Here is a 16,856-nt window from a genome sequence, read left to right as displayed (position 1 = left end):
AATAGTTAAATTACATTTTTATTAGTCACATAATATTACATGCTCTGATAGCGTTGTTTTTTATTTATGTAAAACATTATAAAATATCTGTATGACATGCATGAAATGCAAATAAAAAATTATTTGGGACCAGAACACTGTATGCATATTTTGGGGAAGTATGCATTGTATGCAAAACTTCCCAAATATTCTTAGGCTACTGTGTCTGTGTGTGTGTGTGTGTGTGTGTGTGTGTGGCGATTCAGTGTACTTTTCTGTTTCTGTTTTAGCTAGCTGAACTAAATTCAATCAAAGAGAGCACTTTTCTTCCATCAAATTTTAATTTGTTAGCAAGCTGTCTTATACATAGGCTACTGGACGTTCCTTACAAACATTAAAATTTGACATCAATAACATCATTGTAGAAGTTGTCTAGTGCTTTGTCTTCTTTTTTCTCATGGGGTAGAATTTCAGACCAATTACATGTCTCATTTCACACGGCCTTCAAAAACAACATTCATAGACGTTTCTGGCTATCAAACAAAAGTAATCCATCAAAACCACAGACAAAAGCAACATACATTTAAATACATCATCAACAACAACAAATGGCAGGAACAAGCAAGGCAGGCGTCTGATATTCACAATTGTGTTTTTAAATGAAAAAAATAATGAAAACAACCTCCACCAATATATTCAGATTATTAAAATCCCCATTAGGAATACATTCATAATAAAGGCAGTTTGGGGCATTAGACATATATTTAAAAATGTACACTAAATTCCACACAATCTTTGTCCTCCTCCTCATTTGAAGTCCAGTTCTACTTGTTGAGATATTTGGCCACTGAATGGTAGGCAAGCAGGATCTCCTTGTCTTTGGGGCAGGTGAGGTGGAACACATCTTCCTTGTACGCTTTGTCCAAGTACTTTGTCAGGCCTTTTAGCTCTCTAGGGATCTCAAAACCACGGTACTTCTTGCAAACTACCTACAAAGTCAACAAAATATTTCGATTTAAAATAGATGAAGTTTAATTGAAGACTGTTAGTGTAGAGGAAGTGATTTCACTTACAGTAAACAGCAGTACACTGTATTATTTCAGCACTACAATTTACAAATTACTGCATTGCTGTCTAAATGAGAAAAAGATTAGTAACCTTGACAATGTGCAATTTTGGAAGCAGGTTGCAGTCAGCAAGAGAGAGCGCATTTCCGTCCAGGTAATGTCTTGTGGATTGGGCTGAATCTGGATTCTGGTCCAGTTCATGAGGAAGGGGAGTCAACAGGTACTGATCCAACTTCATCAAACTCCTTAGAAATTTCTTCTCCAGCACTGAAATGTACACAACCATTAAGGTGTTGATATTCAAATGCAAATATTCAATGTTGTGTCATCTATCTATCTGGCCATCCATCTGTCCACCCATCCATCCATTCACCATCTATCTATGTCTTATATCAATTCTGAAGTGACAGCCCCCATATTTCAAACACAAAATGACATAATTCACTGTTCACAGGCCAAAAAACTTTAGAGAAGGGTGACCCTTACTGTCATTGAGCCCAGGATTGGGATTTTTGATGTAAGCCGAGAATTTGTGAAAGATGTCATCTCCAGCTGTGTTAGACTCCTTATAGCGGCAGCATAACTTGGGATAGCTGCAATGCAAAAATGGTGCAAAACTTTATATTTCATGTCATAAGGGGTTGAATTTGTAGTGGAACACATTTTGGCATTTTGTACAAACATTAAGATTTCAGGAATTCCTCTATATTTTAGGAGCAAATTTGACCAGTGTTGGGGGTAATGCATTACAAGTAACACGAGTTACGTAATCAGATTACTTTTGTCAAGTAACTAGTAAAGTAACACATTACTTTCCTACTTCCCACTTCTGAAGCTCATCGTTATGACTTGAGAGGGCCTTCGTGTCCAATGTTTAACTAAGAAACTAGTATTTACGATAATTCTGACAGCACGTGAAGGCAGCATAAGTGCAGAGGCGTTGTGTGAACATGATGGTTATTGCAGTTCTAGACTAAATGTGAGCATTTACTCATCTCACTTGCACAAAAACAGATTCAGTATTCCTCAAAATGAATAGTGAAATGCAAACTCAGAATGTTACACAAACCTGCAAAAATTAAATGTTAATTTACAAAACAAATACACTTTATGTATTTAATCTCACTTTTTTAGCCAATGTCTTTGCTCTTGACCTTTGATGAACCAATTTAATCATACGAATAAGCAAACATGACTTTAGATAAACATCACATTTGTGTTTAATTTCATTGCGTTACATCTTTGGACCGGTGGTATGAATGCACACTCACTGTGGGGGCGCAAGGGTCTCTTCCAGAAACTCTTCGATCTTGTTGGTGTCAGTACGGACCTCTTCATTATAGATGAGGAAAGGGGGCTGAGAACCTGGAGCCAGGTCCTTTAGTACCTCTGGAGCTCTAGAAAGAAAGAAAACATAAATAAAACAACAGATTTTGTTATTAAATGTAACATTTTTAGGGATTAAACTATTGGATCAATTCTAATGTATTTCCCTTCCTACAAAGCAAAAATCATTTTAAAAGATTTTAGAATTGCCCTGAATAGAAAAACTGAGCCATATGAAATGTTATTAATATAATATTAACCTAGAGGAAATGTTATTCCTCAGAGGTGGCTTTTTTGCAAGGTCTATTGAATACATAATCATGTTTAGTTTGTACTATACACTTTGTCTCCAAAAGTTCCCTAAGATCAATTAAAATAGAGAATGAGACAAATGACCCACAGTAAGAGTGCTTAGTTATAAAAAAACATTATGTGGATAAAAGCTCAGATCATTTTCTAAAACTCTAGAGGAGATTATATTATATTAAAACTCTAGAGGAGATTATAGAGGATATTACTAGGGTGTATTTCTTCAAGTAAAAGGAAAGATCTTCAATTTGCACTCCACTTAATCTCATTGTTGACTAGAAGAAACAACTAAACGAAAGATTCCATTGTGAATTTTTCCCCCCCAATGGAACGCAACCTAAGAAGAACGATTATCCCGATGTTGGCATCTCTCACCTCTTCATGTCCACTGTGGTGAGGGTGAAATTGACTCCCTTCAGCCAGAGTATCATGAAGAGCCGCTGACAAAACGGGCAGTTACCAACACTTTCTCCATCATCGCTTGCCTAAAGACGACATTCAGTAAGCAAAGTGTTAAAACTCCTAAGATGGAAATTATTTAATGTACAACAAGATACATGGAATTACTTCCTGAAAAAGTGCTAAAACATTAGCATCAATGTTCATGGTTTTGTTACTTAAAGTAATTTCACCCTTGTTCAGACATTTTTTTAAAGATCTTATCATTAGTCCTAAATTCAACAAGACCAGTGAGGCCACAGATGCTCTTTTCAAACAATTGACAGGGTAATGTCAAGAATGATTGGAAGTACAACCATTTTGAGCAAGGGTAAGATCGCAAGAGACACACTTTTAGGTCTTACATCTTTAAGAAATGACAACAGTTGTAATATATATGTGACATTTGGAACTAAGCAATTAAGCTCTGACCTTGACAAAAAGTTCAATCTTTGCTGCTTCTGCCATCTCTGGTTCTCCTCCTCCTCTTCCTTCGGTGTCTCAGTTGCCCAGGATCTCAGGAGAATGAGGTCAGTTTATATCAGTCCACTTCACCTTACACGATTTCTGTCTCAAACTGAAATCAAACTGTATCGATGGCACTGAAAACAGCACCTTCCCTTCTTCCTCTCTCAACCGCAGTTTCTATCATTTCCTTTTAGAACCCAAACTCCTACCACACCCCACCGGTCTTGAGTGTTCAGAATACCAGCCCACTGGCCGAACCTGTCCAACCTGTATCTTCCTTAATTCTCCGCTGCTTTAGTCATTGTGAGTTTCTCTCTTAACTGCTCAGTGCTGTCCTACTCCCATCATTCTTCACTCCCAGTACAGTCTATAATCTTTTTACCCAAAAAATAAATAAATAAATAAATAAATCTGTTATCATTTACGATAACACGTTGTCCCGTTGGTCCAAACACACATACCCCAAGTTTTACAGACAAGGCTTAAGCTAGTCCCAGAATTGCATGTATGAGCTGTTTTAACTGAGAGCAATTTGCACTGACTTGTTTCACTCATTGTATTGTCTCAAGATGCACACCAGTAATGTTTTTTTCTAAGGCACGTTTATAAAAGCCACTTAAATGTCCTAATTGAACTAAGGCCTAATCCTGGCTTAATCTAAGCCCTGTCTGTCTGTGAATCCAGGCCATGATTTTGTTTTTCGTTGACAGACCAAAGGAGGAGATGTTTGACAGGACGTTCACACTGCTCTTTTGCATACAATAAAAGTTAACGGCAACCAAATTTCAAAAATGACAAAACTGCACCATAAAGGTAAAATTATACAAATTATTCATTCATCTTTCTGAGTTTTCTTAAAGCTGTACAATAGTTCTGTGTGATAAGACTGAAATGTAAGATGTGGAAAAGAGCAGCACTAACATTCTGATAAATTTTGTGTAAAAAAAAGTGAGCAAATTATAACAGATTTTCATTTTTGGACTGGACTACTATAAAAATGTATAAGTGTCATAAATACAAATAAAGGTACTTTATTGGTATCGATAGTTCCATAAAGAACCTTTAACATCCATGGAACCTTTCCACTGCACAAAAGGTTCTTTATAGAGGAAAAGGGTTCTTTAGATTATTAAAAAAGTTCTGGCATTGCTGTGAAACCTCTCTCTTGGAACCTTTACTGTATGGTAACCATTTTGCGCAATGAAAACTGTAACGGTACTTTAATTTCCTGTAGCATCGATCAGTGTTGAAGTGTTTTGACCCTTGATCTGAGGAATGTGTGTGAGAATGAGGATACTCAGGACTGGGGAGTTATTTAAATATGAGGTGTGACATCTAAACTCTGACAGTGTACAGTATGACAAATCATTCATTTGAATACCTACTGTTTCGACTTGTGTTGTATCTTGTAAAACCACACCAACATTTTTTTAAATATATAAACATGGCGACACTTTAAAAGTGCACATAAATCCTATATCATCCGTTGGGTTGTAATGTATTTATTTGACATTTTCTGCACTTAAGAATCTGTGAAATTCTACTGAAGATAAATATGATAAAGAGCTGAGGGTCCTTCACTCTTATTGGTAGCTGAAAGAATCATCGAATGAACACTTAAGGGGCAGGGGGTGTGTAGACTTTTGTGAATGATGGGCGTCCCAAGCTTAATACAGAGAATGAGAATGAATGTACTGAAACACCACACTGCCTTTGTTCAAAATAGTCTGAGTCATTTAACTATTAGTTATGAATTCAACTGAACCAGTTTTAATCTGGAAAAATAGGGTATCACCCCTTGCAATTACCAGGGTAATTATAGATGTCCAAACATTATAATCATATTGTCACAATAAAACTATGGCAACTTCGTATCAACCACTAATGTCATAAAAATAAATTAAATACATATTAAAATAATAAAAAAAATAGTATGAATGCTTCTTAGTGTTTTTAGAAGATCTTAATATGATTAATATATAGTAGTATATAGTAATATTTATTGGAAAAAGCTATTCATGGTATAATATTCACTTTACATGATGCCATGTGGGGATATTTTGTCCCCATAATGTATACCTGAACCACTCACACACACACCAACACACAAAATCATCTAAACATCATGGTGGTTAATGTATTATCATTTAGTATCAGTTAGTTAATGAGAAGCGCGTTTAGATTTATGTTTAGTGATAGGTTACTTACCTTCATTTCTGTCACTGTATTATGAAAGGACATTTAAACAGCACACAATACCTTTTAATATATGTGAATGAATATGGCCTACACCTTAATCCAATGATGAGAGTTCAAGGGTCATTTTGTGCACGCTTTCTTTGAAAAAGCACCACTGCCATCTAGTGTTAAGTTTGGGTTATGTAACTCTGAGGACCGAAAGTACACAACATTCGGAGACAGACAATAGTGCAGACAACAGCAAAAACAAAATGAAAACGCATGTCGTTCTAAACCTGTATGATCTTCTTTCTTTTGTCATTTTTAAGAATTTTCAGCCGATTTTGAATTTACCCAACACCAGTGCGTAGTGTCAAAATTTAACACCAAATGTGTGTTTTTCTTTCAACACTACCGAGTTGTTGCCATATTAACACTACATAGGATGTAAAGTTTAACATAAAATGCAACTCTTGTAGAATTGATCTGTATTGATTTGTTATACTATTGGGAATCAATTTATACATTTCAGGAGTGTTAAATTTGACTCAAAATGAGTTTGTATTTATGAGATTTGCTTTTTGACAAAAGGAATCTTTTCAGAAATAAAAGCAAAGCATTTAACCTATTGATAACATTGAATGCACATCAAAACAATCCAGAAAGTTAAAATGTAACCTTAGTCTGGGATCATAGTAGAATTCTGTTCATTGTAAAGTTAAAAATAAAGGCAAAATGCAAACAGTTGTTTTAACAAACTAGTTTTTATTAACGAACAAGTCCCTTTACATCATACATCATAGTTTAACTTTTAAAATAAATGAAGGCAAAATATAGCCATTTCTGTCATCAGAATTATGTGAAAGCTGCTCATCAAATGGTCTATCTAATACTTCAAGTCCTGTACATGTCAGTGAATGTAAGTCCTGTGTCAGTGAAGTTGAGTCAATACCTTCGACTTTGCAACAGTACAGCAACAACATTCAACAGATGAAAAACAGTTGCAGGATATGAGTGGATCAGTTGTGTCCAGTTCCTAACAGTAAAGTTCAGTGCATAGTTGTTTCACAGAGCAGGAAAGGCTGTGCAGATCCAACTTTCTCAAAATCCTGGAGTGCTGGTTCCCTAGACAACACAAAACCAGACCATTTACAATTAATACTATTTGTGTTTTATAAATACAGCAAGTTTATGGTGGAAAAAGTTCAATCATCTTAGACTTTCGTGACTAAAACAATAAACTATTTTGGTTAGATTAAGACTTGAATTTACTGATTTCCAAGTAAATTAAAGACTTAATTCATCCAAAAATGTAAATTCTGTCATTAATTATTCACCCTTATGTTGTTCCAAACCAGTAAGAGTTTTGCTCATCTTCGAAACACTTAAGATATTTTTGATAAAATCGAAGAGATTTCTGTCCCTTCATCGACAGCCTATTCAACTCTCACTTCCAAAGCCACAGAGAGGTATAAAGGAAATCATAAGTAATCAATGTGACTCAAGTGATTTAACCTCAATTTTTTTTATGAAGCAACAAGAGTGCTTTGTTTGCACGAAAAAACAACAACAAAAAAACTCAACTTTATTTACAAATTATTAATCTTCGATGCACGCTCACTTAACAACGCATGTTGGAAATTTATATTTTATAAATTAAGTCGTAAATGTTTTGTTGCTGCAAACACAGCACTTGCGTAGTTTAATAAAATGTATGTTAAACCACTGGAGTCGCATGGAGTACTTTAATGATGTACCTTTACACCTTTCTGGGGCTTGAACGTGGTATTTGCGTGGACTGTCAATGGAGGGACAGGAAGCTCTCAGATTTCATTAAAAATATCCTCATTTGTGTTGTGAAGATGAAAGAAAGTCTTACATGTTTGGAACGAGAGGAGGGTAAGTAATGACATAATTTCCATTTGTAGGTGAACTAACCCTTTAGGAATAAATGTAGACACGCACCTTAAGAAATCTCACTAAATAGTCAGCTGACGGAAGAATCTTCGTTCCCTTCTTGTGGCTTTGTGATGTTGGAGGCAGGTGATGGGCAGAGATTTCCCAATCAGTTGAGTCTAAAATTAAAAAGCAAGAAAACATCTACCTGTCAAATCATGAAAACAATTGGTTTGAAAACTAATTTTATTTAAGTAAAATGAAAAAAGGGGGGAAAAAATACTTTTGTAAAGTAATTTGACTGGACAAATTCAAAAGGAGTGTTATGAAACACAAAAAATCTATTATCTCATATGTTATCTGTAAAATCTGACCCTCACCAGGTTCTAGTCTGTAACTTACAGCCTTTAAAGACCAAGCCTGGTTAGCCTTAGCCATTTGGTGCAGCATGGAAATGGTCCTAGCAAACACAAATAGCAAAATCAATACATTTAAACATTAAAGAATCCAAACATCAACCAAAATTGAATCTGATAAATACATTTTCATAAACATTTAACGTTAATCTTAAAGAATTAACTTACACATTCTAAGAAAAAAAAAAATTCAGTTAATGTTAGGTTTCAGTTAAGATAGGTGTGCTGGCAAACGAAAGTAAAGGATAGTTTGAGGATAAATACATTATGATATTTGCACATCACAAATATTGTCATAAAACAAAATAACATTATAAAATACGTATTGTAAATGAGTTAAAACACTTACTCTGTGTTTTCACCGTTAAAAGCAAACTCCGTGTCTGCACTGCGTCACGAGTCAGAGAAGATGCAGGGCATAACGTTAGTCTGTGAGAAAGGTTTAGGCACGCACATCACATAAATATCGTTATAAAATAATATAATGCCATGAAATACATGTTGTAAATTAGGTTAAAAAACCCTTACTTTCGGTGTTGTTCCTGTTAACGTTACAAGCAAATCTCCTCGTCGTCAGCTCCGAGTCAAAGATGTCTCCTTTGAGAAAGGTTTCGGCTCGTTTAAGCACGCAGAGCATTTAAATTTCTCTATCAAAATGTTATAAAATACATACTGTAAATTAGATAAAACACTTACTTTTGTCGTTTCTCTGTTTAAAAGCAACCTCATCCTGGTCTGCTCCGCATCGCGCGTCAACGAAAATGCCTTTCTGAGAACGGTTTAGCCGTTCACAGCACATAAATATTGTAATAAAACAATATAATGTAATAAAATGCATATATAAATGCGATAAAACACTTAATATCTTCGTTTTCCCTCCTCGTATGCCTTGCATCGCGAGTCAAAGAAAATGGCGTCTGTGGAAATAAGTTTCAGGTCGTTTCGTCGCGCCCAGCGCGTAAATGTCCCGGATGTAACTAATAACACTCGCTCGGTGTAAATTTAGTAACTCTACGTATTTTCACCAGCCAGAGTTTGCTGTTTACACTAGCAGTGTTAATCCCTTGAAATTCAACACCAGAAAATTAACTCTTTACTCTAAGAGTCCTTAACACCAGGATTTCAACACTGGAGATTTTGCTGTGTGTCCACATAAGAAACAATTTCCCAGAGTTTTGCAATGAGGATGAGTAGGCTAAAGGGCGACACATATTTTGTGTGGACTACAATATTGCAAGAAAGCATTGTCAACAACGTTCACCAAAAGGAACATGTTGGTCAATCAACATCAGCAGTTTCCCTTAAGAAAAAGAAGTATACTTAAAGTTCATTTTATGAAGTATACTTAAGTAATGTTCAAGTATATTTTTAAGTATACATTATGTAGTAAGTATACTAATGTCAATATGTACTAGTAGTAAACTTTTAAGTGTACTATTTTAATACCGCTTGGGACTAAATTGGCCCACTTTTAGTATATAAAAGTATATGTTTAAGTGTACTATAAGAGTAACAGTAGTAAACTTTAAGTGCACAACTAGTTCATAATTACGTTTCTCATTTGTACTGCAAGTGAACTTATGGGTATACTAGTAGTTCACTATTTTAATACTTGTAGCAACTTTGAAGTATACTCTCAGTAAACTACTAGTTTAGTAGTTTTATACTACAAGTTTTCTTTAAGTGAACTTAACATTATACTTATAGTTTAGTATTTATATATAATTTTTGCACTTGCAATAGGCCTATACTACTATGTTCAAATGTTATTTTTTATACTTGAAAAATACCTTTAACTGTACTTTCATTTTAAAAACATTTTATTAGCTTCATGCATCCTTTTTATCAACACTTGAATGTTGGTAAGTTTCATAAATAAAGGCAACATTTTAAACAAAAAAGATGAGAAAATCTAATTTTTGTCAAAGACTACGCCTTGATCAGATTCAGAAATGTGATCAAACACAGATGGAGCAGATCGAGTCTAACACCCCCAAAGCTTCACAGTCGTTTCCTCACTGCAGAACACAAAATCCAGGGGGAGGAGTTGGATCCAGATCCAACTCCTCCCACCTTACATATACCTAAACCTACCCATCTCCACCCCCTGATCCCTAAACCCACCCCTAAACCTACCAATCTCCACCCCCTGATCCCTAAACCCACCCCTAAACCTACCAATCTCCACCCCCTGATCCCTAAACCCACCCCTAAACCTACCAATCTCCACCCCCTGATCTGGATCCAACTCCGCCCCCTGGATCTCGTGTACTGTAGTGAGGTGCTACTGGAATGGTGGGGAAAGAGTAAAGTAGAATTAAAGTAAATTCCTGTGTGCACTACCAGTGGACTAGCCTACCCAAAAATTCAGATACGCAGAATTAGAAACATATCTGTTTTATATAAATTTTTAATCAATATTTTCAAACAATGTAAGTTTCATAAGACTGTATATGAAAAAACTATGTAAAAAAAAGTATATTTAGTAGGCTACTCAATCAAAAGAGTTAACACAAGTAGGCCTACAAGCCAAGTATACTTTGAATAATTAAACTTTTAAGTGTATCTCGATCAAAAGATTGAGTACAAGTATAGGCCAAATATACTTGGACTTATCTCTCAGTATAAGTCAAGTACATTTAAGTGTAATTAAGTATATTTCTGAGAAGTACATAAAGTATATTTTTGAGAAGTTTATAAAATGTAGACTGAAAGTATATGCTTTCTTCTTTTTAGTTGAAAAGAAGTATAGTAATAGAACACTTGAATAAACTTATTTTTCGTAAGGGAATTATTATCGCTGTGTACAAGATCAGGTTCAGTTCCATGCTTATTTTATTTACTCTATAAGCTATTCCACCCGAAAGCTTGTTACTATATCATGTTAGTTTATGAGACAGTGTGTAATATTATGTGTTTTTTTTAAGTATTTAATAAGCTACTCAATCAAAATAGTAAACACAAGTACAAGCCAAGAATACTTAGTATACTTAATTATACCTTTAAGTATATCTCGATCTACAAGTAGAGGCCAAATATACTTAGACTTTTCTGTCAGTATAAGTCAAGTATACTTAAGTGGAATTTGAAGTATTTTTCTGAGAAGTACATAAAAAGTAGACTGAAAGTATACTTTCTTATTTTTTAGTTGAAAAGAAGTATACTAATAGCACACTTGAATAAACTTCTTTTTCGTAAGGGTTGTTAGTCATCCTGGGCTCAAGCTATTATTTTCAGCAGGTCTATGATACAATACTTGGTTAATTGATTATAGATTCTGAAAACACACTATTTAATCCGAATGACATGAAAGTTGAGAGTGTTTTATCTTTGCCTTTACATTGACTCTCTCTCTTTTCATGTTCTAGAAAGACTCTTTTAGCCAACATTATACGAGTTTACAAAGAGTAGAAAAATGTTGAATTTATTATATATATATATATATATATATATATATATATATATAGCATCATAAATTACCAGTGATATCACTTGCATTCTTTTTTACTCATATTTCTTTGTTAGACATTGATAATGTCTATGTGTCACTTTTCACTTCTCTTTTTACAAAAAAGGCAACAAACAGATGATGAACATGTGAGAAAGAAGTTTCAAAAGTGCTCACTTCCTTTTCCTGTAGTGTGTTTCAGTGCCCTCCGTACAATTCAGAAGCCACAACCACACAACTGACACTGATACATGCACTGATACATGTGGAGCTACCAAAAGCTAATGTTTTTTTCTTATTCGTCTTGCTCTTGTAGCACACTTTATGGTTAAAGCAAACTCATCACATTTAAAAAGGAAAAAAGGAAGAAGAAGAACTTAGCAGTCAATTATTAGAAGGCAACACGTCACATTCTACAGACTTGACCTGTAAATAATCAGATATGGCATGTTAAAGCTAGATGCTTTAATGATCAAGGAGCCATGCAAAATGGGAGGGAAGATGTGTGAAAGGGTGGAAGAACATATAACAGGAGTGATCGCAACAGGAAGCTCTTGTTTCCTATAAGTCATTTCGCAAATGTCTCCATCATTAAATGACAGCACAGGCCTCCACATCACTTTGTTTCTCGAAGGACAAGACAACTGCGGTCTTCCCCACAAGCCACATTCCTCAAAGACACAGGTAAGAATTCTGCAAATCCTTTGATCTTTAACGCGCTTATGTTTTTCTTTAGATCACCTGCATTTTTACGCATATGCGTTTGTCTTTTACATTCTATTTATACTTTCTCTTACATTACTGAAAAGCATCAGCAATGTAAAATCTTTTGTTCTCCTTTGCTGGAATGTGATGATCAAGAGAAAACAAAGTATTTTGGGGCTGGTTATGTGACCAAAAAACAGTGGCCCATATGAGGCAACCTGCTTGATAAAAATGAAACAGCTTTAATGTTAATGTTAATAACATGACACGAGTCTTTATCTTGATGTGAATGATTTAAAACATATTTCAGAATAGACTTTTGTTAAGGCGAGTTTTGAGATTTTGGGCTAGTTTACTCCTTCAATATGTGTTCTTTCAAGCTGCTATAAAGACCTATACTACTATGTTCAAATGTTATTTTTTATACTTGAAAAATACCTTTAACTGCATTTTAAAAACATTTTATTAGCTTCATGCATCCTTTTTTATCAACACTTGAATGTTGGTAAGTTTCATAAATAAAGGCAACATTTTAAACAAAAAAGATGAGATAATCTCATTTTTGTCAAAGACTACGCCTTGATCAGATTCAGAAACGTGATCAAAAACAGATGGAGTAGATCGAGTCCAACTATGGCAAGCCGTTTTAACTTTTATTCATTTCCAGGATATGAATTCTTGATATCAACAATTAAATTTTCAGTTTAGTTAAAATGATAGTTATTGATATCAGGTATTAGATTTCTACTAGTATTTAAATAATACTAAAACAAAATATGTAAAACCTTTTTTGGTAATTAAAATTAACAATTAATTTTTAACAGCACTTGCATTACAATTTCTTCAATAAAAGATAGAGAAAGCACAATAAAGAGAAAGATCCAGGGATTCTGCTTGAGTGAAGAGACACTCCCTCTACTGGTCACTCCGCTTGTCATCTTCAGAAAGGAAAAATATGTCATAGATCCTGGCTGACAAAACCTCAAGTTGAAGACCAAGTTCTTGCATAACGTACAACAAAAATATAACAAAACAACAAACTAACGCCCAGTTCTGCTACTTCCACAGCATACGAATGGGCTCCAGCATAAGATGGAGGTGGAGATGGATAAAGAAGCATCTTCAACCCCCCAAGACTCTCATTATTTTATTCCTGGCCATCAGCTTAATCTGCAGTTTGGTGTTAATGGTTCATGAACAACATCTCAATGGCAGCAATGAGTCGATCACAAACAATATCACCATCCTGTTCTGGCACTGGCCGTTCGGCACCCGGTACAGCCTTACGGGGAACGTGTGTCTGAGGGACTACGGCATCTCTGGATGTGTGCTAGTGGACAATCGCACTCTCAACGAGAGCGCCGATCTGATAGTCTTTCATAACTTTGAGCTGAAGCAGCATAGAGAACACCTTCCAGTGCATCTCCATCGGCCCGCCAAACAGAGGTGGGTATGGCTTTCGTTAGAAGCATCACGAAACAATGGCGACTTGTCGCAATACAACAACCTATTCAACCTCACCATGTCATATCACCCTCATGCTGACATCACTGTGCCCTACGGGAAGCTGTTACAGAAGAAGAAACCAGGTCTAGACTTTGTTATCCCAAAAAACAAAAGTTATGAAGCCTGCTGGGTGGTTAGTAACTACCAGAAATGGCACAAGAGGAGCGTGGTTTTCCAGGAGCTGAACAAGATCCTCGACGTGCAACTGTATGGCCTTTTCGCCAAAAAAACACTACCAAAGGAGGCCCTGCTCCCAACGATTTCCCGCTGTTATTTCTACCTAGCCTTTGAAAACACAGAGTCTCCGCACTATATCACAGAGAAGCTGTGGAGAAACGCCTTCCAAGCCGGGGCCGTGCCTGTGGTGCTGGGGCCGCCACGCAAAGACTATGAAGCCGTGGCGCCTTCGGAATCCTTCATCCATGTGGATGATTTTAAATCTGTTAAGGCATTGGCTGAGTACATGAGAGGCCTAACTAAAGATCCAAAGAAGTATAGTGCATATTTTACCTGGCGACAAACCTACACAGTCAAAATATATACAGACTGGAGAGAGAGATTGTGCAATATCTGCCCCATCTTCGGACAATTTCCAGCTCAAAAGGTTTATGAGGATCTGAGAGCTTGGACAAAATGGTAACGTAACAGGACACAGAGCATGTTTTTGCATTTAAAAAAGCAAAAGGCAGGGCAGAACAATATATTTTTTTTAAAAAACGTAGCTGTGTTGTTTTAAGGTTTGCATTTTCAGACCACTTGTTCGCAACGGTCAAAGACGTCCGTCTTATGTTTAACGTTACACAGCAAAAATGCAAGACGCGGGAATGCATGGTCTACAGATGTATTTTTTAAAAGTTAAGCTTCTTTTAACTTGAGGCCTGCACTGTAAAACAAATCCCGTTGTTTTTACGGAAAAAAACTGGCAGCTGTGGTTACCAGAACAATACTGTAAAAAACACATCAAACCGTAAACATACTTACGGAGTTACATGTAAATTTAACATTTTAAACATGTATATTTAACATTGGATTTCAGTAATATGATATAACAGTATACGACCTATCGAAGTATTAATATCTGTTTTGTACCATAGTATTACACTTACAAACCAACAATCTCAGCAGTAATGAGAGTTACATGATTACTCAAAGCTCATCACAAGTAGTACTTCCACAAGAAAATTAATATTAATATACAGAAGGTGCACAGTGTCATTCACACAAACATTAAACACCATAATGGTAACACACATGAAATTTTAAAAATACAATAAACATTAATTTAACAACATTAAATGTAACATAAACCCCTAATGTACATAACTGATTATAAAAAAACTAAGAAAACTATGATGAAATATAGTTATTTCTAGGGATGTCCCGATCAGGTTTTTTTGCCCTCGAGTCCGAGTCCGAGTCATTTGATTTTAAGTATCTGCCGATACCGAGTCCCGATCCGATACTTCTATAATGCAAAAAAAAAAAAAAAAGAATAAAGAAGAGCGAAAAAAACAGATCCAGGATGTTCCTTATTTTTTATTTAATTCACCTTATTTTAACATTCAACAACTCTGTTAACAAACAGAGCACTTCTGTGAGGTAGCTTGAACAATCAAGTAATAAATAAATTCTTCACTTTTGGACTTTAGTGCAACAGTAAATATTAAAAAAAGTCTAATATATAAACAAATAGCACCTCAACTTAAAATATCCGGTAGGCATGTAAACAAATAAAAAATAAAAGTGCCACAGTGTTTGCAAAGCCAGTAATGTGCTTTTAGGAACTGCACTCCTAACTCTTACGCCGGTTTCACACTGCACTGTTAGCAGAGCGTGCAGCGCGTATTTTTTTCGCCGCCCATGTTAACAGATTAAACCAGGCTTTAGAGCATTCACACCGCGCGCAGAGGCGGCGCGGCAGTGCGTAGCAGAGCAGGAGTGCCGTGATCGTTTCGGCGCCGAGTCTATTTTTGCTGCGCCGCTTTTGCTGAATTAAAGTGACAATACATTGATCATGGCCAAAATACACCGCAGTTTTATCCAAAAAGTGCATTGATGATATCTATTGTGTTTTAAACAGTCAATCAAATGACCAACAGCAATTTAAAAAGAAAACAAATGTCCAAAAACAAACTTGTTGCCATAACAATAAAAACAAAGATGAACCAAAAGTTATATAAATGAAATTATTAATAAAATAAGCTTCTTGACAAGTCTTTTCTCTTAAATGTATTTGAAAACGAAAAAAAGCAATGCCAACTTATCCATTATAGACTCTGTCTGTACACAACCCACGGTTCAGCCGCGCGTGACAAACGCTGCCAGTATGAAAGCAAAACGCGCGTGTCCTGCTCCCATACCTGCGCTGCTCCTGCGCTGCTTACACTCTAATAACGCGTGCAGTGTGAAACCGCCGTAACTCTGTGTCACCGCATAATAGAGGTGTTAAAAAATAATGAGAATATAAATACATATATATCCGAGTCCTGATCGGGAGGTAACGTCCGATTCCGATCGAGTCTGAAAACACGCGATCGGGCCCGATTTCCGATCACGTGATCGGATCGGGACATCCCTAGTTATTTCAACAAAAATACGTCAAATGTGAAGTGTCACGCAGGGAATTGTGGGAATGTCAATTTACGATTTTTCACTGTAAATTATACAATGACTTGTTCGTTTTTACTTCAAAAAACTGTTTACGGTATTTACAATTTAACGGTATTTTACAGTAAAATGACATTAAATGTACCATTAGATCTATCACAGTTATTTACCGAATATAGTATGGAAACTTTCTGTTAACCAATTAACAGTTTTTCACTGTAGCATTTTTACAGTCTTTTACTGTTAAAATCACGATCATTTTTTACAGTGTGCGTTTTAAGAACACTGTGCTGTTCGCAACACACTGCAAGACCTAAGCGCAAAGGTCAAAGACGTCAATATATCAAATGTTTAACATAGAAAGACAATTGAAAAGTAGCGAACCGGAAAGCAAAAAACGCACAAAGAAAGAAAAACAAAAATAAAGTCTAGACTCTAGAGACACGTTTTTAAAAGTTGTACTTCTTTTAAGTTAACTTTTATCTGCGTTTTTAGAGCACCGTGTTGATGGCG

General features: G+C 35.6%; 2 protein-coding genes and 1 long non-coding RNA gene across 3 annotated transcripts; 1 reads left to right on the top strand and 2 right to left on the bottom strand.

The window, feature by feature from the left end:
- Nucleotides 1-301: 301 nt before the first annotated feature.
- Nucleotides 302-5,827, bottom strand: clic3 (chloride intracellular channel 3). Its single transcript, XM_084137523.1, has 7 exons — nt 5,796-5,827; nt 3,552-3,635; nt 3,057-3,166; nt 2,318-2,443; nt 1,533-1,639; nt 1,138-1,313; nt 302-968 (listed from the first exon to the last, which is right to left on the bottom strand). The coding sequence occupies exons 2-7, from the start codon at nt 3,585-3,587 to the stop codon at nt 804-806; spliced, it is 720 nt and encodes a 239-aa protein (XP_083993649.1). The 5' UTR covers nt 3,588-3,635; nt 5,796-5,827; the 3' UTR covers nt 302-803.
- Nucleotides 5,828-6,517: 690 nt separating this feature from the next.
- LOC311097314 lies at nt 6,518-9,016 on the bottom strand. Its single transcript, XR_014609238.1, has 6 exons — nt 8,774-9,016; nt 8,606-8,674; nt 8,427-8,506; nt 8,042-8,121; nt 7,731-7,840; nt 6,518-6,890 (listed from the first exon to the last, which is right to left on the bottom strand). It is a non-coding gene; the product is annotated as an uncharacterized lncRNA (long non-coding RNA).
- Nucleotides 9,017-11,748: 2,732 nt separating this feature from the next.
- fut7 (fucosyltransferase 7 (alpha (1,3) fucosyltransferase)) lies at nt 11,749-15,233 on the top strand. Its single transcript, XM_084137707.1, has 2 exons — nt 11,749-12,209; nt 13,299-15,233. The coding sequence occupies exons 1-2, from the start codon at nt 12,121-12,123 to the stop codon at nt 14,374-14,376; spliced, it is 1,167 nt and encodes a 388-aa protein (XP_083993833.1). The 5' UTR covers nt 11,749-12,120; the 3' UTR covers nt 14,377-15,233.
- Nucleotides 15,234-16,856: the final 1,623 nt, after the last annotated feature.

Source organism: Abramis brama (genome assembly GCF_963993115.1).
Source record: "Abramis brama genome assembly, chromosome: 15".
NCBI lineage: Eukaryota > Metazoa > Chordata > Actinopteri > Cypriniformes > Leuciscidae > Abramis > Abramis brama.
This window is presented reverse-complemented; position numbering and strand designations above follow the sequence as displayed.